The sequence below is a fragment of the Quercus lobata genome, chromosome 5 (assembly GCF_001633185.2).
Source record: "Quercus lobata isolate SW786 chromosome 5, ValleyOak3.0 Primary Assembly, whole genome shotgun sequence".
NCBI lineage: Eukaryota > Viridiplantae > Streptophyta > Magnoliopsida > Fagales > Fagaceae > Quercus > Quercus lobata.
Genome location: NC_044908.1, coordinates 20,178,529 through 20,201,090, shown reverse-complemented (window position 1 = coordinate 20,201,090; position 22,562 = coordinate 20,178,529). Strand labels below are relative to the sequence as shown.

General features: G+C 32.9%; 1 protein-coding gene across 3 annotated transcripts; it reads right to left on the bottom strand.

Annotated features, from left to right (window-relative positions):
- Window positions 1–519: 519 nt before the first annotated feature.
- LOC115988652 (pentatricopeptide repeat-containing protein At1g28690, mitochondrial) lies at window positions 520–8,188 on the bottom strand. 3 transcript variants are annotated; one of them, XM_031112241.1, is made up of 4 exons: window positions 7,839–8,188; window positions 2,614–4,293; window positions 1,508–1,670; window positions 520–1,406 (listed from the first exon to the last, which is right to left on the bottom strand). In XM_031112241.1, the coding sequence occupies exons 2-3, from the start codon at window positions 4,203–4,205 to the stop codon at window positions 1,529–1,531; spliced, it is 1,734 nt and encodes a 577-aa protein (XP_030968101.1). In that variant the 5' UTR covers window positions 4,206–4,293; window positions 7,839–8,188; the 3' UTR covers window positions 520–1,406; window positions 1,508–1,528. The 3 variants fall into 3 exon arrangements, with proteins under 3 accessions (XP_030968101.1, XP_030968099.1, XP_030968102.1); XM_031112239.1 differs by having other exon boundaries at window positions 520–1,670; XM_031112242.1 differs by lacking the exons at window positions 520–1,406; window positions 1,508–1,670 and having other exon boundaries at window positions 2,464–4,293; window positions 7,839–8,186.
- Between the last annotated feature and the right edge of the window lie 14,374 nt (window positions 8,189–22,562).

Genomic DNA, 22,562 nt, shown 5'->3' with positions numbered 1-22,562 from the left:
AGAGAAAGAATTGAAAAAAATTAGAAACAATTTCACCATCTCAACAGCAACAAGTAGCCATTGTGGCAAAGAATGTAATGCAGGAGCTTAACCAAATCTTATTTCAATATTTCACTTTAGATTTTCAGTGGATAATTTCAGATTGTAACGTAGTTATTTGTTTAGTTTGGATTGGTATCTGAGTTGGTTAGGATTAGTTGTTCATCATTACCCTTTGTTTAGGATTATCGGATTAGTATTTGAAATTATTTAGGATTATCAAATTAGTATTTGAAATTTTTTAGGATTTGTTTAGGAGAGTTTATCCTTATCTTTGTGATTCCTGAAAGCTGCATATAAAGCTCCGGATGATTTCCTTTCTATTGACAAACTATGATTATTATTATTGAGATTATTTGCAGAGATTGCATTGTGTTTGTTTGATGGTGAATCCAAGCACCTTAGGTGGGAAGCCTAAGGTCTACGGTGGGACTAATCTAGGTGGGAAGCCTAGGTTGTCCTACATCAGAATGTCAACTTGGAAAGAGGAGGGGAGAATGTCATTTCTGCTTCTCATCAAAACTTAGACCACTTAAATTAATTCTCGCACATCATTACTAAACGAAGCCAATCTTAATTCACACTATAAATGTGAATTAAGAAAAGGCAGTAATAATTAACTATTATCTTAGCTAGGTCCAGCCTTTGTAATTAAGAACATACTTGACATATGAGGTTCAAGAAATGGGCTGTCATATAACGGACCATAACATAGGGGCTGTCATGTGGAAGAGAAAGAAAAACAAAACAAACTGCATCAGCAGTTAAAGGCTTTACAACAAGATTGGAATTTGTGCTTGCAGTCTAACCCAAGAACCCAAAGCAGATATTCATCTTCAAAGGATATGACAAAAGCTCTTCAAATGCTTCACGTCTCACAAAAATATAAAGGGCAAGGCCATGCAAGTCACAACCTAGACCCTCTAAATCACTTCATCAAACACCTTGTGTACAATACGTCAAAACAAATTCACAGTAGGTTGGTGTTACCCAGACATAAAAGCCTACAATTACAGTCAAATTCACAACCTAGACCCTCTAAATCACTTCATCAAACACCTTGTGTACAATATGTCAAAACAAATTCACAGTAGGTTGGTGTTACCCAGACATAAATGCCAACAATTACAGTCAAATTCACAACATAAAGATTAATATAATCCAAACTAGTCCATCCATAAATATTCGCAAGAATCAAAACCTCCAAATTTAAAAATACATAAATAAAAAACAATTTAAAAAAAAAAAAAAAGAAGAAACAATCAAAATATCGGAGCACACAAAGAGTACTATGAAAATCTATTACCTTACCTGGATTCGAGAGTTGTAGACTAACACACTTACAAGAACGTTTGGACAAGAAGTGGCTGAGATCATCATCAAAATAACCAAACCATAATGGATTAGAAGATTAAATCCATAAAAAATTTTAAAAATAAAAACCTTTGGCAAAGTTAGCAAATCTCACCTTCAAACTGTCTTCACAAAGTTAGAGAGAGAGAGAGAGAGAGAGAGAGGATTGAAGGAAGCAGTTCAGTGCAGTGGCATTGCTGTACGCGAAGAAGCAGATCAAGAAGTTGAAAGTGGAGTAAAGGGACACAATGGGTGGCAGGCAGAGGGTGCAACCAGTGCTGAAAGTAGGAATGGGTTGCAACTGAGGGTGAGACTTGAGAGGGTGAGGGAGGGGGGTGGATAATTGGTAAAGTGAGCAATCTTATGGATTTTTATTTCTAAATCTTAAGTTAATTCGTGTTTTAATAACAAAATTTTAACAATAAAAAGGCTATACCCTCCAAATATTTTCAAAATTGTGTCCATTTAACTCGTTAATTTTTAAAATATATTACTTAGCACTTATCAAAAATATATATTAATTAGCAAACTTTTCCCTCTATTATGGGAAACATCTTGCATAACTGTAAAGGAAAAGACTCATGAAGCTGTTTTTTTTTTTTTTTTTTTTTTAATAAAGGTTATTACAATAAACTGAGGTGAGAAACCTCATTTTACCAAGACAAATGGTTTAAGAACTACCAGGAAAAGGTGCATAAAGAAAATTAAGAGAACAAAAATTAATAGCTCTAAAAACAAAACATAGCATTAACAAACAAAAGTCACTACAAATAATTAATTTACAAAGAAATGACAATAATCAAAGCAAAAAGCCACTACAAAAAAATTGCTTTTTTACTACCCTATCCAAATTATACAAGTTTACGGCAAATTTCCAAGCATGCACAAAAGCTAAGGCAAAGACAACACAGCTAAATATGGGGGAAGAAAAAGAGGGGGGGGGCGGGGAGGGGGGGAGAGAGAGAGAGAGAGAGAGATCGCTTCTTAAAAGATTACATTGAAAGATTTTCCAATTAAGTTGATCTGAATGAAAAGGATGCTAAGAAATTTAACACAGAAAGACACCAAGCAAGGCTCTGTCAAAATACTTTTTACCATTAGAATCCTTGGATACTTAGCATCCACGTTTGAAATATTGCACAAACTAATTAAAAGAGACTGTCTCCCTAATTAAAAATGTCAGTTTCAGTTTATACCTTTTACTCAAATATAAAAACTTACAAAGCAATGTCGGTTCCAACCCAACTGTATCCAGTATCTTTGGATATTCCTTTTACCTTCATTACATCCCTAAGCTCACTTACATTGTCCCATTTCCCAGCAGCTGCCAAAGTATTGGATAGTGCAACATATGCCCCAGGCCGACCATCAGCATTCAACTTAAAAAGTTCATTTGCAGCTATGCTTGCCATCTCAACATCACCATGCAGCCTAGATGAACTAAGCAGAGCCGCCCAAACATCAGAATTAGGCTTTTCATGCATCCCTCTTACAAAATCCCACGCTTGCTTTAAACTTCCTGCTCGTCCTAAGAGATCAACCATGCAAGCATAATGCTCCATCTTTGGTTTCATCAAGTAATCTCTCTCCATGCTCTCAAAAATTTTCTTCCCTTTATCAACTAGCCCAGCATGTCCACATGCTGATAGAGCACTTAGGAATGTAACATTATTGGGTTCAAGGTGGCTGTTGTTTTGCATCTTGCTAAAAAGCTCAAGTGCTTCATCTGGAAATCCATTCTTCCCATATCCATCAATCATGGAAGTCCATGAAAACACATTCTTATCAGGCATGTGGTCAAAAACTCTCCGTGCATCATCAATTCGTCCACATTTAGAGTACATGTCTACTAGAGCACTTCCCAATTTAATGTCAGTAAAAAGTTCAGTCTTCATAAGTTGACTTTGGACTTGTTGACCAATTTCAAATGCTGCCAACACAGAGCAGGCCCCAATAACACTAGCAAATGTAGATATATTAGGCCGAAAGTTCAACCGTTGCATGTCAACATAAACCTCAACTGATCTCCTAGCATATTCAATTGATTTACTGTAACCTTCAATCATTGCATTATATACAACTAGATCTTTTTCCATTGTCTTCCTGAATATATCTTCAGCGTCTTTCACAGAGCCTTGATTCATGTAACCAGAAATCATAGATGTTGAACATATCACATTCTTTTCCAACATCATATCAAACACAGTCCTCGCATAACCAACCTTCCCATGCTTAACATACGAGTCAACAAGTGCTGTATAAAGAACATCATCAGGTTCAACCTCAAATTTCAGTATCTGTGCATGCACCAGCCTTCCCAAACTACACAGCAAAGGCACTTCACAAGCACAAGTAGATGCCTTTAAAATCATAGAAAATGTAAACCCATCAGGCTTTTCACCAGAATAAACCAACCTACGAACGAAACTAAGTGATTCTTCGACTAACCCATGTTTAAGATACCCACCAATCATATAATTATAAGCAGAAAGAGTTGTCTGAGGTAATTCATCAAACACTTTGCGTGCATATTTAATATAGCCACATTTCAAATGCAATATGAGGAGTTTGATGGAGATATTGGTGTTGGGTCTGAACCCAGTTTTGAGAATATGGGAATGTATCTTTTGGCCATAGGAAGGGTTATCTGAGTTGATGTATTGCTGTAGAGCAGAGGATAAAGAGGTAACAGTTGGATGAGAGAAAGAGTCTTGTGTTGGCAGGAAAGTTTGGTTTGGTGGGACCGGGAGGTTGTGTTTCTGTGATGATGAGAAACAGGAGGGTCTAATTATGGGTATTCTAGCATTTTTCATCTTCCCATTTGATCTGATACGAACTGCTTATGAATCACTTGAGAAAGCATAGTCCCCAAACCTCACACCATGGGGCATTTCTAACAAACTGAAAAATTAAAAAACAAATTTAGCTAGGTTCAAATCAAAATCACAGTTGTTGAAAGGAAAAACAATAATAATATTAATAATAAAGAACCTAATACAGATCAACATATTTTGAAGAAAACAATAGCGAAAAATACGAAAACAAAAATGAGAAAGACAAAAGAAGAACTATGTAGGGGCGTTGGGCAGCAGCTGAAGAAGAGGCAATTGGTGTTTTTAGAGACATAATAAGGACCCAAGTAAGAAAATTTATTTAAATAAAAATATAAATCTAGAGAAACAAAACAGCATAGTAAAAATAGAAATAAACAATAATTCCATAGTTGGGGGAGGGAAGTCAAATCCTAGACAAATCCATCAGAAACACCAGGAAGTGCAAGTTGACTATGGTTCTTGGCAAAGAAAAGTTAAAAAATGAAGGAGTTTAGACTTTAGATGGATTTCAAAATTCGAACCTACAACAGCAACTTAAAAATAAAAAGCTTTCTCCACTAAGCCACAACTTTCATTTTTGCATTATTTTAAAACTAAATCTTATATATCACTTTAATTCAGTCACGTTTAGTGTAAAACATACAAACATAGAGTTGAAACAAAACCAAAGGATGGCAGTGAACACTGAACAGCACCCCATATTACATCATAAAAATGGGTATTAAAGAATGTCAATATGCATGAAATGCAGCCCAAATTACATCATCTAGAAACAACTTGGACACAATTAGGAACAAAACCCATGAATTAAACATGAGCCCTTGATTTAAAGTCCAAAGGATGAGAGCACAAACAATTGCAAACATAATATAGCTACTTATCTTAAAGAACATTGAAAGAAAAATTCTTATTTAACTATAAAGAGATGGAAATAAATAGGGTCACTATATGACCAATTATCATATTTCCTGAACCACAAACAAGAAGAACAATTTATAACAATCTCTTTTTTCTCTTATACTATGCTTATTGGTAGTATTATACACAGCAATTAATTTCATATGATTTTCCCTAACCATCATAGTGTCATTCTAATATCCTTCAAAAATATACAAGTAATTAAAAAACTCACAATTTAATGGGCTTATTTAGAAAGGAGATATATACAGGCAGTTTTATTTTCACCAGGATCCTTCAGCTAAAGGTTGGCACAGTGATATTAAACAATTCATTGTTGAGCTAAGACTGTGATAAGAGGACAGTGAAGGAGGAATGTACTTATTTTTGCTGATATAATAGAATGTGTATTACACTATTACTCCTGCTAGTTACCATTTTATGCCAAAATTTTAGCAGGAAATGGGATAATCCCAACATCAGAGGTAAGTTGTCAGCTACTCCCAACTGCTATTACCTCCTTTCCTTTTAATACGTGCTTGGGTCTCTTTCCTGATCCCCTAGTACTCTGAACTCTTGAACAGTAAACAGCAAAATAACATAAAAACACAATACTTACCTCAACTTAAATTCTCAGCTCAGAACAAAAACAAATCTACTACCAATCTTTAGTTTTGCCCATGAGCAAAATAAAAAAATAAAAAAGAAAACATGAAAGATAATCTTAATAATAAAAAACAAAAGCAAAGACTATTATTCCATTGAGAAACATTTATTACTTGGTTGATCAGACATTAGAAATCTAGACACAAAAATTACACTATCCTCCAAGAGAATCAAGAGAGCAGTCCTTTCTTTATTAATTCTACATCATATTACACACCTATTCTGCTTTCAGACATGAACTCAACATGGGATGGGACTACAGCAGTTCATCCATTGGAAGAATAATAAACCAGAAAGGATCTATTTTGATGGGTTCCCATCGCCACTGAACGCCAAGCAGCTCTAGATTCATGGCCTACTAATTCTAACAAGATACTTTTATCGGGGCAAGAGGAATGAGAGAGATATTTTAAGCATTCCATTAAGTTATGTATAAACATTAAGGATGCTGTATATCAAGCCCAAGCGGCCAACTGACACAGTTAACTCTTACAGAAGGTCTCTATGTTAACCTTTCTAGGAAAGTAGAATTCATTTTCCCTTTTCAAATATAATTGGTGGTCCAAAAAGTTCAAAATCTACTTCCCTTTTCATAAAATTATTAGAATTAATAATACATCAGATACTTTTTCTTATATGTTCAAAATATACTGCCTGCAGTACAGGGGAATCGATAAAACAAAAATAAGGAGCAGTTGCTAAATTAGTATTTGTGAAGATAAGCCCATTTAAGACATTGGAGAAAATTATAAATGTGGAAGACAATGTACACATTACTTAGCTGGTAACAAATGATATTAGCTATCCTAATACTACGATCATCGGGAGAACCACTTTTCCAACCTTACCTAGAAGAATCAAACGTTTACAACACAGTGGTATTACAATACATACCACAAAATGCTTATAATAAAGTGCCATCATACTTCTAGAGTTAAACAGATGCGTTCTAGTTATAAAGACTCATTCTTTGCTAGAGCCACCAATTGTGCTTTTATGCTTGTATTTTACAATGGTATTAGACTCTCAGGAATTTTCTACTTACAAGTTACAACCAAATAACACAACCATTGCCGAACAATCTTAGAAATGAATACCCCTATCAACTTCCTGTCCACCACAGAAACTCTGAATTTCAAAAGCGTTTAGAATTCTTTAATTCTTTAATCCCTTCATTACAAACAGTGGTTGAGACTTCGTATTAGAAGGCACAATAATTCCAAAAACTTCACTATAAAAAAAATGTCTGAATTAAGTATGTAAATGCTGCAATTATATACATTCCTATTAGAACTATAGTTAAATGATTAAATCCATAAATTCCTAAATAGTATTAGAGCGGGAGGTCCTAAGTTCACGAGGAGTGTTAGAATTATTGTTATACGATTAAATTCATCATTTCTTAACAGTTTAAGTTATTGGGACAATTCAGTCAAAAAAAAAGTTGTTGGGACAATCGGCATTTTAGCTCTCTTTCTACTTGCCTGCCTACCATACTATAGTCCTCTTGTCATATCCCCCAAAATGGCCGTCTCACATCTCCACGTGGAACTGGAATCTCTCAACACAATATACATTGTCTTGCTGTCTTCGGCAGAATGGGCTTTTAACAAATCCCATTTTCCTCTTTTTTTCTGGACTTTTGCTTAATATGACATAAGGTAAGTAACCTAGCTGGTTGAAAATCCAATTCCACCAATAAAACTTTGAATCATGAGTTCATGACTTTCACTCATGCCTTTTTTTTTTTTAACTTAAGTTTTGCTATGTGCCAAAGCTCGATCAAGATACAGAAATCATTGTTAGCAGAACTCCTCTCCTATACATTTATCATCGTTATTGAAAGGCACAAACAATTGATACTTTTTTTTATCCTTTTTCCAAAGCTGTATAATATCAATTATGTTACATTCAGTTTTAATAATTGTAACAAACAGAACATTAACAACCGAAACTTTAACAACTTCAGCCAAATGATTAAATTTTCAACCAAGAAAACAAAAACCCAATTCGAATCTAAACTCAAAAAACAAACGCTCAGTCACATACCTCAAATAAATCGAAACCAAAACGCAGAATCACATGCCATTTTATCCTAGTCGGTATGTATTTACGGGCTCAGTGATTCTCCTCTGCTGCTGGTACTTGTAGTGTGCTAGCTTTTTCTATTACAAACAATTTTATTTATGTTTGTCCAAGACCAGAAATTCTGAAGAGGCTTGGGCTAAAGAATTCAAAATTGAATTGAATTTAGGCTGGGTTTCAAAGAGGAGTGGAGAGGCTTGGGTCCCAGTTTAAGAGGAATTTGGATCTTTTCGAAATTGGGCCTAATTATTGATTGAATAACCCAAATCCCTTGTATGAAACTTGAGAGTGAAATGGCCTCCCTCCACTCCCATTTAAAATACTCTTACTCTCTCATTTTTATTAGATGTGAAAATACTAGGCAAATGAAAAATCTAAAAGGGTTAAAAAAAAAAAAAAAAAAAAAGCGCCCACCACATATCAATGTTTTTGTCATTCTTTCTCTCTAGTCCCACCCTACCATTCTTTGAGGCTAGCAATGGCAGCTCCAACGATTGAAATCTAATGGCTTGCATGGTGTTATAAAGTAATTTAAATTCATATTAGGAGTGTGTTTAATTTCTTGCAAATGTGAATAGATCTTATTGATTAGATGTAATGAATATTACTTTATTCGATTTCAATACTTGTAAGCATTGTACTTTTGTGATGTTTGTAATTGGTTTTGTAGTGAGTTGTTGTGTTGGAACAAGCAGATGGCTTACATGGTGTTATAAGGTGGTTTAAATTCATATTGGGAGTCTGTTTAATTTCTTGCAAATGTGAATGAACCTTGTTAATTAGATGTGATGAATACTACTTTATTCAATTTCAATACTTCTAAGCATTGTACTTGTGATTGAGAGTCTGTTTAATTTCTTACAAATGTGAATGGACCTTATTGATTAGATATGATGAATACTACTTTATTCAATTTCAATACTTCTAAGCATTGTACTTGTGATATTTATGATTAGTTTTGTGGTGGGTTGTTGTGTTGAAGCAAGTGGGTAGCTTGCATGGTGTTATAAGGTGATTTAAATTCATATTGGGAGTGTGTTTAATTTATTACAAGTGTGAATGGATCTTGTTGATTAGATGTGATAAATATTACTTTATTCGATTTCAATACTTGTAAGCATTGAACTTGAGATGTTTATGATTTGTTTTGTGGTGGGTTGTTGTGTTGGAGCAAGCAGGTGGCTTGCATGGTGTTATAAAGTGGTTTAAATTTATATTGGGAGAGTCTTTAGTTTCTTGCAAATGTGAATGAAACTTGTTAATTAAATGTGATGGATATTACTTTATTCGATTTCAATACTTCTAAGCAATGTACTTGTGATGTTTGTGACTGGTTTTGTAATGGGTTGTTGCGTTGGAGCAAGCAAGTGGCTTACAAGATGTTACAAGGTGGTTTAAATTCATATTGGGAGTGTTTTTAATTTCTTGCAAATGTGAATGGATCTTGTTGATTAGATGTGATAAACAGTATTTTAATTAATTTCAATACTTGTAAACACTCTATACTTGTGATGTTTGTGATTGATTTTGTGGTGGGTTATTATGTTGGAACAAGCAGGTGGCTTGCATGGTGTTATAAGGTGGTTTAAATTCATATTGGAAGTGTTTTTAATTTCTTACAAATATGAATGGATCTTGTTGATTAGATGTGATAAATATTACCTTATTTGATTTCAATATTTGTAAGCATTCTACTTGTGATGTTTGTGATTTGTTTTGTGGTGAGTTGTAATGTTGGAGCAAGTGGGTGGCTTACATGATGTTATAAAGTAGTTTAAATTCATATTGGGAGTATTTTTAATTTCTTACAAATGTTAATAGATCTGGTTAATTAAATGTGATGAATAATATTTTAATTGATTTCAATACTTGTAAACACTCTATACTTATGATGTTTATAATTGATTTTGTGGTGGGTTGTTATGTTGGAGCAAGCAGGTGGCTTGCATGGTGTTATAAGGTGGTTTAAATTCATATTGGGAGTGTTTGAGTGTGCAATATATATTTGTTTAAGTATTAATATAGATTTGTACATTCATGAATGTGATAAAACTTTATCTAAGTAGCTTATAGATTTAGATGTTAAAATACATTATGCATGAATTGTCCTTATTTTACTAAAGTAGCATTCACCTTGCAATTGTAGTTAAATATAGATAAAAGTTGGATGATAGTAGGTAAGACAATTGATGGCAGATTAAGTCATCCATATATTGAAGGGGTCAATACATTTATTAATTTTGCAAGAGCGGTTATGGACTTGAGTGGTAATATTCTATGCCCGTGTATTCACTGTATGAATTACTATCGACAATCACTTCATACTATGAGTATCAATTTGCTTCATCGTGGGATTATGCAATCTTACATCAATTGATATAATCATGGAGAATCTCATGTATTGAACGAGAACATTCATGATAATGAAATGTCGGATGGTGATCATATGGATGGTATCGATGCCTTGGTAGGTGACCGAATTAGAGAGGAACCAAGAAATACAACTGAAGATAAGGAAGTGCGTAATTTTGACAAACTTGAGGAAGATGCAAAGCGTGAGTTGTATCTGGGTTGCACTGATTATAGTATCTTGAAGTTTGTTATTGAGATGTTGAATGTAAAAGTAATGACTAACTTGAGTAATAAAGGATTTGATATGATGCTAGAATTGCTGACAGAGGTTTTACCGAATGGTAACTTAGTTCCAAGGTCAACTTATGAAGCAAATAAGATATTACGTGACTTGGGCATGTCATAAGAGCATATAGATGCATACAAAAATGATTGTGCACTATTTTAAAAGGAAAATGAAAACCTTGATAAATGTCCAGGGTGTGAGGCACCTAGGTACAAGGATACACGTTCCCAAGGTAAGAAGATTCCTCATAAGGTATTGCGTTACTTCTCGTTGACACCGAGACTGAGGAGATTGTACATGTCAGGCCAAAGGGCTAAGGACATGAGATGGTATATAAACAAACATGTGGACAATGGGATGATGAGGCATCCGACTGATAGTGAGGAGTGGAAGGAGTTTGATTTGCAATATCCTGATTTTGCCCTCGAACTTCACAATATAAGGTTGGGGTTGGCTACAAATGGATTTAACCCTTTTAGGAATATGAACAATAACTATAGTATGTGGCCTGTCATACTTATCCCTTATAACCTATCACCTTGGTTGGTTATGAAGGAGTCATATTTTATGTTGTCCTTGCTTATTCCTGGTTCCCATCAACCGGGAAATGAGATTGATATTTATTTGAAACCATTGGTTGACGAGTTGAAAAAGTTGTAGGAAGAAGGTGTAAAAACTTATGATGCTTATAGTAAAAAACATTTTCAGATGCGTGCAATTTTGTTGTGGACAATACATGATTATCCTGGATTTGGTAACGTGTTTGGGTGGAAGACAAAGGGTTATCGTTGTTGTTACACTTGCAACAATGAACCATATTCAGAAGCTTTGGAAAGTAAAATTGAATTCATTAACCATCAAACTTATTTGCTTATGGAACATCGTTGGAGACATAGTCAGTTGCATAATAGTTTATCAGAGAAACGAAAAAGATCTTTAGAGTTACCGGTGGGAACGATACAAGAGCAACTACATAGAATGCCAAATATAATTTTAAGAAAGCATTTAAGTAACAAGAAGAGACAACTCATTGGGGAGCCAAATTGGTCAAACATAAGTATTTTGTACAAACTTCCATACTAGAAAAATAAGAAATTTAAGCACAATATTGATGTCATGCATGTGAAGAAGAGCATTAGTGAGAGTACTTACTGTACTATGTTGGGCATTGAAGGGAAAAACAAGGACACTGATAAGGCACAAATAGACTTGCAAAATATGAACTTTAGGCACACGTTGCATTTGAAATAATGTCCTGATGGATCATATGACATGCCTCGGGATTTTTTTTCATTAAGCCCAAATGAAAGGAATGGTTTCTATAACTTTTTGAAATAAGTCAAGTATCCAGATGGTTATGCAACCAACATATCAAGGTCAGTGAATGCAAAAAATGGTAGATTATCTTATTTGAAAAGTCACGACTGTCATGTGCTACTACAACAAATTCTTCCAATTGGGTTGCGTGGGTTTACACATAGAGACATTAGTGTTGTATTGTTTGAGTTGGGCAGTTTCTTCCAAGACTTATGCTCAAGTTCCCTAAAGCAGAGTGAATTGAAGAAATTAGAAGAAAGTATAGTTCTTGTACTATGCAAGCTTGAGAGGCTCTTTCCTCTAGCATTCTTTGATGTTATGGTCCACCTTACTGTTCACTTGCCTTGAGAAGCAATTCTAGGACGCCCAGTACAATATCAGTGGATGTACCCAATTGAAAGGTAATTAAATCATTTGATGCATCTATCAATTGCATCTTTCCCATGTGGTATAAAATCACATACTCAAAATTTTTTTCCCTCGTAGGTACCTTGGAAAATTGAAAAGATACCTTTCCAACTAAGCTCGACCAAAAGGTTTAATTGCAGAGGCTTACATTCTTAAAGAATGTATTAACAACTGGTCTTTTTATATTGATGGGATCGAAACTGTGCATAATTGAAGAGAAAGAAATAAAGATTTTGGTGAATCTAACGAAGGATTGATAGTTTTTTCACAGACTGCCCGACTTACAGGTGGTAGGCAGAATGATGGCAACTTGTCTCGTGTATTGCTTGATACTACTCATTGGTACTTGTTGTATAATAGTCCTGAACTAGAGCCTTATTTAAAGTATGTGATTTCATATACGTGTATTGTTTGATCAAGTTTTGAATATTATCTGCAATGCTTAGCTGAAAATAAATCACCTTATTTTTAACAGTGAACACAAAAGCATATTGCATAATTCTACTGGAGAAACCATAACTCAAATCCAACGACAAGAGTTTACTAAGTGGTTTAGAGAACGTGTAAGACATTTGAAATTTAATCACACACTAATAAAAATCAGGCGAAAAACACATTTTGGTCCCTATATTTTCGCACGATTCCTACTTTGGTCCCTAAATTTTATTTTTACCGCTTTTAGTCCCTGTTTAGAAAAACGTCTTCTGTTTTAGCCCTTTCCGTCAGTGCCGTTAGGGCACTGACCTACGTGGCAAACGGAATTATTAAAATAATAATAAAATATTTTATTTTGTCATTAAAAAATGCCAAGTCAGTATTTAAATTTTAAAAAATAATTTATTAAATTTAACTAAATAAAAAAAATAAAAAACAGAAATAAAAATAAAAAATCACATTTATCAAGATTGAAGTGTATCTTGAGCAAGAACAACAAGAACACTAACCCAGATTTAAGTACACAAACCCAGAACACAAGAACACAAAATTAAAATTCAAAAATCACAAACCCAAAAAATAAGAACATCAAATTAAACTTGAACAAGAAATTAAACATAAAAACAAACACAAAACACATACCCAAAAAATTAAAATAAAACCAGCACAACACAACACTTCCACGGTGTCCAGATCCATTATTTGTCTTTGTTTTTCTTCCAACACAACACAACATTTCCAGATCTTTCTTTTCAGATCCATGACTCTCTCTTTCTCTCTCAAATACCAACACCTTCGTGTTCAGCATATGGCCGCCGACGCAGCGCACGCGCGACGCCGTGGTGGCGCGCCTCGTCGAGACGCTCTTCGTAGCACGGTGGCGCGCCTCGTCGATCTATTTCTCACTCTAAATCTCACACTCTTGGAACCAGCGCCCGATCGGACCTCAATGGTCCCCATCCACCTGAAAACCATCGGCCCATCGTGAACGCATCAGTCCGACCAGATCAGGTCCAAGGCGGCGGTAGTTCTCTTTCTCTCCCTCTTTCGCATTTGGCTTTTGTCGCTGGTCTTGGATTTTGGGGGGGGGGGTGTTTGTTGATTGTGTTTGTTGTGAGTGGGCCACGGTGTATGTTCTAAATTCAAGGGTTTCATGGGTTAATTTTTGTTGGGTTGTGGTTCCAATTTGGGTCAGCGTGGTGGTGGTTGGTGGTTCCGATCTGGGTTTGGTCACTGTGATTGTCCCTGGGTTCGTGGCTTGCTTCAGACGTGGTGGTTGATGGGTTTTTCTGAGTTTGAGATTTTTTTGTTTGGATTGGTTGTGAGGTATTTTTGGATTGATTTGGTAGTTTGGAGTTTTAGGATTTGATGATTTTGCTGGGTTGAGAAAATGATAATTTTGAAAATTTTAATTTTTGAATTTTAATTTTTGGGTTTGTGTACTTAAATCTGGGTTAGTGTTCTTGTTGTTCTTGCTCAAAGACACACTTCAATCTTGATAAATGTGATTTTTTATTTTTATTTCTGTTTTTTATTTAGTTAAATTTAATAAATTATTTTTTTAAATTTAAATGCTGACTTGGCATTTTTTAATGACAAAATAAAATTTTTTATTATTATTTTAATAATTCCGTTTGCCACGTAGGTCAGTGCCCTAACGGCACTGATGGAAAGGACTAAAACAGAAGGCGTTTTTCTAAACAGAGACTAAAAACGGTAAAAATAAAATTTAGGGACCAAAGTAGGAATCGTGCGAAAATATAGGGACCAAAATGTGTTTTTCGCCTAAAAATTAAATATTTAAATAATTTCGTCATTGCTTATTACTAATTAATATCACTTGTTGTATGTCATTATAGATAAATAGATTGAAAGTTAACGAGTGACCAGAAGCAACTAAACAGTTATGGTTATTAGCAAATGGTTCTAAGCTGCATGTGAAGGAGTACACAGTTTGTATAGCCAATGGTGTAAAGTTCCATACAAGGGACCTATTATTGTCTTTGTAAAGTTCCATACAGTTTGTATGGTCAATGACGTCTATTATTGTCTTTGTATTCTTCAATGACTTTATGTGGTTAAGTATTAATGCACTCTTAAAATAGGGAATCTAAGAGCATCCAATAGATTAGTCAAAGTCATTTTTTGGAGAGCAAGCCCAAATAATTAGCTCCAACAGCCTCTCTAGGTAAACTTTTCCAAAAAAAATTTAGAGTTGCTATATTAGCTCTCTCTCGAAGAGAGCACTATAGCAACTCCAAACCATTTTTCTCACTTAAAATAATCCACACTTGAATAAATCTGAATAAAATTTTTAGCACAGTAAATTAAAATTTCAGCATTTATCTTAACCTCAACGGCTACAAACCAGAACAAAATACAAAACACAATCTAAACACAAAACATAGGCTTTCTCATAAAACTAATGAAATCAATATATATATATATATATATATAAAGAAAAAAAATTGACCCACAATATCTGGAGATAAAGGACAGAGGACGAAGGCTATTTCTCTCTCCCTTGGTGGAGCACAGTGGTGATTTCCCCTCTATGCGATGAGAAGATGAATGGCATGTTTTAGTGTTTTTAGTCCAAGTGAAAGAGAGAGATATCTAAAGATAAAGGTAGACCAATAGGTAGAAAATGAAAAGCAAAAATGAAGATAAAGAGAAGTTAGGATACGTGTGTGGAGGAGAAAAAACAAGAGAAAAAAGAAAGAAAAAGAGGAAATGTATGAATGGTAAAAATTGAAGAGAGAAGGAAAAAATAAAAATAAAAATAAACTTGAGTAATGCTACCACAATATTTTCACATTATTTTCAAATTAGAATCAATAACAATTTACCACATAGAATTTGTTGTAAAGTTATTGTGAAAATATTATATATATAATAATTCTCATTAAAATTAGATGATCCTACTACTCACTATATTGTTGTCACAAGTGCTCCACAAGGTTTATTAAAAAAATATCACCAAAAAATTTAAATATTAAAGAAAGAATGAAGAAATAATATTTAAATAGAATAGAGAAAATATAGAGAGTCTATTGAAAAGTGTATTTGAAAAAATAAGTAGTTAAGAAGTAAATGTTACAGTATATTTTATTCTCTAAACAGTATAAAAATATGGAGAGACCGCTATAAATGTTCTTGATGACCGAATTTTGTGTAATTGTTTTAAGAAGGCCGACTATATAAATATGGGTCATAAATTGTGATCAATCGATAAAAAAGGCCCAAATTGCTTTTCAATATGGAGGAAGGAGGGCAAGAGAACCCCCTTGTGGGCTTCAATATGAACTCTCTTTTGTACTTTCCATGGTCTTTCTGCCTAAGTTTCTTTCTATAACAGTCTTGGGCCTTTGTCATCCTTAATCTCCCTGTCAACCTTTTAGTGACGGAGATGGGAATGGCCAGGCGCTAGATTCTCCTTTCTTCAATAAAATTTTCACTTATTTAACAAGAATATTAATAATAATAATAATAATAATAATAATAATAATATTTTTTTTTCTTCTAATAATTTGATAGTTCTAGAGTAGAAGAGATCATCGTTAGAAACACCAAGAGACATCAATTAAACTACAAATCTATTAACAAAAAAAAAAAATACTAATAATAAGGGATTAAAATGAAAGAATATGGATCTTTTAAAAAAATAAGGGGTGCGTTTGTATAAACTATTGGAAAACTGTGTTTTGAGTTTAAAATGAATGTAAAAAAAAATTACAAGGAGTTGTATTTGTAAAACAGAGTTTTAAGTTTTAAAAATACTCTTTTAATCTCCCAAAACATCTAACCAAATGGACCCAAGTTTAAGTTTTAATATTAAATTAAATGTGAAATAAAACCAAAAAATTATGGGAAAAAAAAGTAGTAAATTTTATCGGTAACAAAATTGTGGGCAAAATGGCTAAATATCATTTATTTTTAAAGTATGTAGCAAAAAATCCCTATTCTCGAAATATCTAGTAAAGTACCACTGTTTTTGGAACTCGATTTTAACAAAATCAAGTTCAAGGTGGAACTCGACATTAATGATGTTAAGTTTTATGCATATTTTGTCACTTAAATTTTTAAAAAAATTTAAGTGAAACTCGCTAATGTCGAATCCTACTTATAAATACCCATAGAACTTGATCTCGATAATATTAAGATTTATACTGAACTCAATTTTGTTAAAATCAAGTTGCTAAATACTTCAGAAAGATGAGAGTTTTCCTACTTACTTTAAAAATAAATGGCATTTATCCCTTTTCCTCCAAAATTGTTTTAAGAGAGAAAGGATCCAGGAGAAGCTGGTGGGGACTGGTGGTAGTTGTAGGACTCCAAATTCTCATGCTGTGACCACCGCCCAAGCAGAGAAATAGAGAGGAGCTATAAAGACCGAATTGTCAGATGAAAGAAACGTCTATAACCCTTAACGCCAAACAACCTAATTGTGACCTGTTTTTTTTATAGTGCTATGGGCATGGCTATGGCACAGTAATGAGAAAGTGTTGCGTTGAAAAACAAAAAAGCGTGTGGCGTCCACTGGTCCTAATTAATACCTTTTTTTTTTTTTACATTGGAATTTGGAGGCACCGAGTTGACGCGGCTTTTCTCCCACCGTTGAAGTGTCTAATCTCATTAAACTCCAAAACAAACATAAAAAAATAATAATAAAATAATGACTTTATTTTTAATGAAAAAAATGGTCTTTGCGTGTGATTATTGATCCAACCGACGGAGACTAGTTACGTCCGGGTTATTCACGTTGTGACACAGTATTATTTTTGAAGCGTTACGATTTGAACCAAACGACTTCTAAATACACAGGTGTAATTTAATTCAAAACTTTTAAAGGGGGTGTTTGGTTTGCTGTAATATATCTTTAATGTAATATATATTAGGATGATGTGATATTGTGACATTAAAATTTTTGATTTATTTTATTTTTTTTAATATTATCATAATCTAAAATTACAGAATATATCATATTATTTTAATTTCATTACCTTCTTAAACAATGTAATATTGTATTCTTATATTGAGATTATATTTACGTAAAATTACAATAATGTAATATTATAATGTAATATAACATCATAACGAACCAAATTTCAGTCCAACCAACTCATGCCCAAAGGCAACATAAGAAAGCTTATGCTAAAATTTATTAAAAAAGAAAAAAGTAATATGCAAACGGTTAACCAATAATATTAAAATTTTTAATTATAACTAATAATACGTTACATCAGTATATGTGAAATTCTTGGTCAAATTATTTCTTTCTATAATCTATACTCTATTGACTTTCTCAAACATAAGAATTCTCTCCTTTTTTTTTGTTGTAAATTTCTATTTTTCTTTTCTTCAATTCGTTGTATTTGTTGAGACATTTTCGTTACAAACCAAGTCAACCAAAATTTTCTATTTCCTTTTATTTATTTATTTTTAACTTTTGGAACAAGAAAAGTTAGGGTGCAAGAAATGATTCAATTCTATTAAGTATTAATAGCTTTTTTTCAAATTACACTTAACCACAGAGTTTAAAAATAAAAGAGGCATATCAAAATAGGGACGTAATAATTAAAAAAAAAATGATTATATCATACAAAAAGTCAAAGAACTTGCAAATTTGATGGAAAAAAGAGTCGGTGGTTAAAGGTCGAATTTTATTTTTTCTTTTTCTTTTTTTTATTATTATTTTTTTAACTTTGAGATTCACGTAGAATGCTAAATATTTAGTTGAGTGCATGGATTAAAATGTGATTCTTTTTTTGCTATAAACAAGTAATCATACCTAACGGCAATATCTTCATTGATTTGTTTTCCCAAATCGTAAAGTAGATACATAGTCATGTGCAGGTAGCCGAAATTGATAACCCAAATTGGAATTGTCTTTGGACTTGGACTTGGGTTGAAGTTTCAAAGAAGAATATGATTATTTAATTTTAGTGAGGTTGGAATTTCTCAAACGTTAAGCAAAAGCAGATAAGCCTCCACCAAATATAAATTTGCATTACATTGTTTAAGGTTTCAGCACAACAGCGGTACATTGTGATATTTCCAATGTTGCTTGCGTTATCTTCTTCTTTTTTTTCTTTTCTTTTTTTGTTAAATAATTATAAAATTGATTGACGTTTTAGTCTGATAATAAAAAGTTATTATTAGTAAAAATGGCAATGAGGTGAGGCAGGCCCGAAGGATAGAGTCTTCACTCCCGCCCCGCATGATTTTTTTTTTTTTGCCCCATCTCCACCCCGCCTCGCATGACTGGAAAAATTTTCTTACTCCATCACCGCCCTTTGGGGCCCTACAAAACTCCGGCCCACCCCATAAAAACCTACTTCTGGTTGATTTGCCCACAACTATTACAATTTTTTTTAATAAAACATGTTTCATTAATAAAAATATACTTGAAATTACAAATAAATTATCCTATTAAATCAAACTAATTTTTAGCAAAAACTAGATAATATTATCCAAGTGTTTTACAAGACAATATCACAATAAAAAAAATATATATATATCTTAGTACAAAATCAATGATTTAATAGTATATAAATTTGTTTCTAATAAAGATAAAAGAAAACGTTAAAATTGGTATTTTATTTCCAACCTTACTAGAGAGAAAAAAGAGGCAGAAAACTACGTTAGATAGAATATAATATATTGATAATAAGTTTGTTTAAATAGTAGGGTTTTAAGGTGTGAAAATTTTATAATTTAACTCTTATCAACGCAGGGGGGTGGGATGGGTCTAAAATGTCTAAACCCATCCCCGCCCTGTCCCGTGGTACTGGATAAAATCTTGTCCTATTCCCACCCCACCCCACTGGGGCGGGGAAAATCCGCGCAGAGTGAAGCGAGAAGGAACAAGTCAAGCTGGACTGAGTAAAATTGTCATCCCTAATTATTAAGAGCGGATTCCAAGTTGAAACACTATGAAAAGAAATTAAAAAAAAAAAAAAAAAATTTGGGGGGCAAATTACTGTTACTATGCACTCTTGTCCCTTACTAAATCATGAAGCTCCCTGGTATTAGTTTTGTGACGCACTCATCTCTGTACGTTGGGGGCCAAATAATTAATTTGATCATAGGACACATGGACAGAATAAGGAAAAGCCATGTGGTAAGGTGTGACGGTGACACCCCCTTGTGATTTTCCCCTTGAGAATTTTTGTTTAAAACTTTTTAAAGGACCAAGTTATTTGTTTTTGGTAAAAAAAGTTGATTAAGAGGGAGTTTGAAATTGAATTATAAGTGGCTGCGTTTGCGTTTTCTGACTTTTTTTTTCTTTTTTTTGGTTCCAACTGCACTATTTGACTAAGTCAACTGTGAACAGTGCACGGATGCACTGTTTATGGACCCACAAATTCCACTTTTTAGTCACTGTTTCATTAAAAATCAGTCCCACAATACTATTTACACATTTAAAAATTATTTTGCTATAGTGTTTTCAATTTTCAATTTTCAGTTTCAGTAAAATAAGTTCTATCCAAACAGACCCTAAGCTTAATTTTTTTTAGTTTTATTATTGGTAATTTTTGTTGTTGGGCTAATTTTTTGGGCTAGTATATTTTGTTTTAGATTTAATCTATTAATTTTATAGCCTTTAAAAGGTGGAAAATGCTAAAACTACAAAATTTTTACAAATTGCTAATTAATGTGGCAAGTGGTTATTAATAAGTAAAAAATGATGCAGGTATGCAAACCAATAAGAATTTACTATCTCAATAGTTTGTAAAAAAGTTTGTGATTATAACATTACACTTAAAAAAAATTGATGGCATTTTTATGGGGGGACAATGTAAAATTTTATTGAACAAAATTGCTGAAATTAGTATCTATTAATATACTTATTTTTTAAAAAAACGTTTAGAGAGCCAATTGCCCCCTAGTCAATATATAGCTCCGTCTATGTTTATTCCGTTAGATGTTTCTGTTAATTTTAATAGAATTTTCGAATTTCATAATGTGGTAAAAATGCCAACTTCAACTACTAGGAAAAAAATTGAGGGGAAAAAAACATTCTACCTCTACTTTACTTTGAAGCCTACGTAATTCTTTCGCCTCAAAAAATTCATAAATTAAAAAAAAATCACTCTTATTGAATAGTCATGTTAGTCAATCAATTTAAACTTTAAGAAAAGAGAGTAGCACACTTATGTTGTTGTCATTATCTCTCCTTTTTACAATTTATCAGAGAAAGGAGAATGGCCTGTGAGGTTTTTCAACCTTTTTCTAACTTTATATAATTTGTGTTTCACTAAACATATAGCATTGTTTTAGTTTATACTGTTAACGTCTTACTATGTTAAACCCTTTCAGTAATTTCTCCATGTTTTAAAGACTACCTATGGTATATGTAATTTCTTCTTTTTATTTTTGAGATGGGAGAGGAGAAAATGAGAAATACATCGAACAGACTAAAAGATAAGAATAGATGTCAATTAAGTTACAATGATAAGAATATAATTTTATTGAAAAGAGAAGGGTGTACTACTTTAATTCCAGCCACTTCCTTTGGGTGCAGAGAATCCAAAATAAGGAAAAGAAGAGATGGGCAATAGACCATCTCTATTACAAAACATAGCCCTACAAGTCGGATTGTGGGTTATTAAATAAGCTGATCTTATATCCAAAATGAAATCTAACAAGCTTTGAGCAAAAAATAAATAAATAAATAACAAAAAAAAATTGTAAGAAAACCTTTGATATTAATTACAATTAATTGGTTGGATAGACCAATAAATGATGTGGTACCTTCAAATAAAGAATATGGTGATTTACCCTATATAAGTTTGTATGACTTTCTTTAATCTTTATATCTTGCTTCCCTTATATCCTTTTTGCCTTCTAGTGATAGCCTTTGAGTTTTGAGTCCTCTAACTTGATGTTCAGTATATCTTTTATGTTTTAGTAGCAAAACCAAAGGATAGACAACATGCAAATTAATTAACCTGTGAGTTAAGGGGTTAACTTAAAAAATGCTAGCAGTGTTTGCCTGTTTGATTTTTCCTGACCAGCAGAATAGAAGGCTCGAGTATGCAAAACGTTTGTAAATTATTCATGGGAGAGCTTATTTTTATTTTATCAAACTTATATTTGGTTTATGTACAACTTTTTAAATATTCACATTTTCTTAAATACAGTTGTACTTTATCCAACTTATTTTTTAAACCTCAATTAAAAATTCACTTTTTCATAAGTACAGTTGTACTCTACCCAACTTATTTTTTAAACCTAATAAACCGATGAAAATAAATTATTCAAAATGAGCATTAATCCTTATAATTCTTCTATCTAAGCAATGCTACTTAATTCCCTAGTACCATTGAAAATTTACCCTTACTTTGAATTAAACTCACAAGAGGTGTGTAGTTTGAAAGATGCGTCTTTTTCAATTTTTTGGCTTGAGCTGGATTAGGTGGAACATTGGAGCCTTGTTAAGGCATTTTACTTATCTTGTAGCTGTAGGTTAAGCAAAGGTTTGCGGTAATTCATTACAAAAGCCTTGAGATTTTACAATTTACATGGTTGTGACAACGTACATTTTTGGCATGTGGGATGCGGCTATTCACTGTTTTGCATAAAGATTAATAACTTCTTTTTAAATTAAAAAATAAAAAATTATTTGGCATCTCACCGTATTCAATTGTGAATCAAAAGTTATGGTCAAAAGAGTGAGCCAATTTCATTTTTCAGCATCGTTTTCAAAGCGATTTGAGCACTTTTGAATTGTGTTTATTTCCAAACCATTGTGAACTTTTTAATTTGACATATGTCAAGCTTATCATTAAGACCGAGACCAAGGGTTATTAATGAGTACAAAATGAGGTGTCATGAGAATGTCGCTAGATTTGGTTGAGATCTCGTCGGATCTCAACGGATTTGAG

Excerpts from the sequence above, each read along its gene's own strand:
- LOC115988652 (XM_031112239.1), bottom strand. The coding sequence starts at position 4,205 with ATGAAAAATGCTAGAATACCCATAATTAGACCCTCCTGTTTCTCATCA. Across the intron at positions 1,671-2,613 it reads GTTGGAACCGACATTGCTTT|CACTGGTTGCACCCTCTGCC; the intron begins GTAAGTTTTTAT and ends TCCTACTTTCAG.